Raw genomic sequence first — 3,124 nt, 5'->3', positions numbered from 1 at the left:
GTCTGTAAAATAGCGGTGATTTTTGACAATTTATCTCATACAAATTATGCTCGGCAAAATTTTATGTGGAATAAAATACGCAACACCGTCAATAAAAAAAATAAAAAAAAATTAAAAAAATCAGGGGTATTTTAGAGTCACTTGAAACTTGCCCTTCATTACACTATAATTGAATGGGATACAAAACTGCATTTCCGAAATTTTTCTAAAAATATTAACTTATTCACTGCAGGTCATTCGGTTGGCACACTCCTATGTTGACCGTTTTAAGAACTGTTTCCAGCTCTCAAGAAAAACGAAAAAATCATATAAAATGTTGCCGAAGAAATGGAAAAGAAATTTTCTTTTAAGTTTTAATTTGTAAAAAAAATTAAAATTGCATTTACCCGTAGAATATGCTATATTTTGACAAAAAAATTATATTAAATAAACAAAAGGAAAACTGTAAATACTAATGATTGAAAGGGTGTGCAATTCAAATGACGAGGAGTATATATGAGCAGATGTGATCACTACCACAAGTAAACGCGAGCTGAAAGTGTGATTGTATTAGTGTGCCAATTACGTTTGAATGATTACCCTGGTAGACAGCTACTAGCTAAATCTCCCATGAATTCTCCAGGAGCGTTACCTTATGTATCGGGTAAAGTTTAAATGAGTTTCTTAAGGCCCGTGTGCAGAAATTACCATATAGTCCTCTATACGTGTGAGTTTTTGTCTTTTTTTAACACCCTAGTAAAATATGTCTTCTTATGTATAGCTTCTCTCTTCTTGTCGTGAATCTTGTTGAGTATCTGTACTCTTTTCACATTCACGTATGTCATACTCAGCCATATATAGCTTGTTCACTCTTTCAGTACTCCTACGAAGTGAATACCTCAATAACTACCGGTAGTCTTACCGAACGATTTCCGCACAACCTACTGGTAGTCTTACCAAGCGATTACCGCAAAACCTACCAGTAGTGTTACCAAACGATTATCCTATTCAAATGAAATTTTTTTCTTATCTTTTCGAACTTTTCATATTTTTAATTATTTTGTATGTTTTATGTCCCTTACATATTTATATCCAAACATATATATATATACACATAAATAATTTGCGCATAACAGGGTCCACTTCTCCAGAAGCGCGCTTCAGTGTATGTATGTGCGTTTTCTGTTTTAAAAAATAGTTACTTAGTTTCCACCATGATTTGAATGTTAAAATTACCATTGCAGTGGCGTATTCGTGCTCATTCAGCTTTTCTTCCACTTCCATTGCAGCATCTATTGTAAAAAACGGAAGTACGCTAGCAACTTCCACTATTCCTTCATCAACGATGTCGCCGGTCATTTTTCCAACTGACTGCTGCACCTTCGCCAAAATTACTTTACACTCGCGCATCAAGCGATTTTGAGCCATTGTCTCGTTCCTGTTAGCCATCTGAAATGGAATAAAATATTACCTGCAAATAAATCCAATATTTATTTATTTATTTATTTAACCCACATTTTCACACAAAACCTTTTCCATAGCATCAATGCGATGATCAAGTACATCCAAGCGGCTTTCAACCTGTCTTTGGTTTTCCATTATTTTTTCGTCCATATCGTCCATTTCATTTTGAAAAGTTCGCTTGTTCATTATTCTTATCTTTATTCCTTTATTCACCTATTTTATTTTTATTTGATTAATTTATTTTCGCGACTGCGCATCTAACGCCAAACTTTGTTTTCTCAGAATATATGTAAAACTATGTTCCCATTAGCGTAATTTAGAGGTCAAACTTAATTTACGCATAAATTAAGTACAAACTAAGTAATTTCGCCTTGTAAAGTCTCTCAGTAAATTAAGTTGAAAGTACGTAGTTTATCTTAAACCAAGAACCAAATCACGAACAAATCTGTGTCGGCTCTAATTTTATCGATAATAATCGAAAAAAGTATTGTCCCATAACTCCTAGAGCTGTCAAACTATCGATAGTCAAGTCCATCGATGTTTTACGATAGTCTTAAGGGTGCCTATCGATACTATCGATAGTATCGGCCCATTTGAAATGTTTTTCTAAATCCATTTATTTTTCGTTATCTTGCTTTTATAAATTTGTTTATTCTAGCGGCTCACGGTTGCATTTTAGTATCGAGAAATATTGCTAGAAATTCATTCGCCGTGTAAACAGCCAAAAAGCGATTTCAGAATTTTCCCGCCTTTCGGAAAAAAAATTCTCTGACACTTTACATGCAAGGTGCGACTGCACATGCAAATGCTTTCTGCAATTTCTCAATTTGACAGTCTTTTGAAATATACTGCATTGCCCGGTCTGACACGCTCTTAAGACGGCAATGTAACCTCTGCTATTTCCACGCTTAAAATAAAAAATGGCGCTTTTAGAAATAATGCCATGAACCAACTAAACGGATCACCCAGTACGGCAACCGCGTAATTGCATTTGAGAAAAAAAAAATAGTTGACGTCATTTTTTAATCGGTTGTTTCATTCACACACATGGTTTCATTCTGTTTCATTCACATGGCAGCGAAAAAATGACGTCACTGCAAAAAAAAATACTTTTTTCTCGCACACCGTCCCGTCGTTCGTTCATGAAATAATGCTGTCAATTTTTGTTCTCTTTGAACCAGGAAAGAGAATACGCTATCAATGAAACGATAGTGGCGATAGTACTAAAACTATCGATAGTTATTTCAAGTGGCCAGACTATCGATACTATCGATAGTATCGTCGATAGTTTGACAGCTCTAATAACTCCACATCATGGAGAAGATGGCGTTGGAGTTGCAGGAGCTTGGCGCTATGTGCACTCCAAGCGAAATAAAATCGAAAATGCACAATCTGACGGCGAGATGTAGGTGAGACTTGACTCCATTATTTAAATAAGATTTTTTTTATCACACGATGTTTCAATGCAGGAAGGAGAAGAAAGAAATCGGACCATCGGGTGGGGCACCTTCTAAATGGCCTCTTTATATGGAGATGCATCAGCTTTTAGCACCGTATAAAAGCTACAATTCCGAAACCCTGGTCGAAGAAAGCACAAATGGTGAGATGCTTTGCATTTTAGGCCCCTGGGAAAACCTCCGAGTATATTTCTGACATGAAAAACCGCTTCTCATAAATATAT

At 35.5% G+C, this 3,124-nt stretch overlaps 2 protein-coding genes across 2 annotated transcripts in view; both read right to left on the bottom strand.

The window, feature by feature from the left end:
- The window catches only part of LOC118749814 (excitatory amino acid transporter-like), a gene marked incomplete at its 3' end in the record, with an annotated part of 188,276 nt that overhangs the window by 111,804 nt on the left and 73,348 nt on the right, over nt 1-3,124 (bottom strand).
- Nucleotides 808-1,928, bottom strand: LOC118749815. Its single transcript, XM_036484587.1, has 3 exons — nt 1,495-1,928; nt 1,216-1,428; nt 808-1,161 (listed from the first exon to the last, which is right to left on the bottom strand). The coding sequence occupies exons 1-3, from the start codon at nt 1,627-1,629 to the stop codon at nt 1,066-1,068; spliced, it is 444 nt and encodes a 147-aa protein (XP_036340480.1). The 5' UTR covers nt 1,630-1,928; the 3' UTR covers nt 808-1,065.

Source organism: Rhagoletis pomonella, unplaced genomic scaffold (genome assembly GCF_013731165.1).
Source record: "Rhagoletis pomonella isolate Grant_MI unplaced genomic scaffold, Rhpom_1.0 Rhpom_scaffold_00056, whole genome shotgun sequence".
NCBI classification, from domain to species: domain Eukaryota; kingdom Metazoa; phylum Arthropoda; class Insecta; order Diptera; family Tephritidae; genus Rhagoletis; species Rhagoletis pomonella.
Note: the sequence above shows the minus strand (reverse complement) of the source record. Positions and strands in the feature narration are given on the sequence as shown.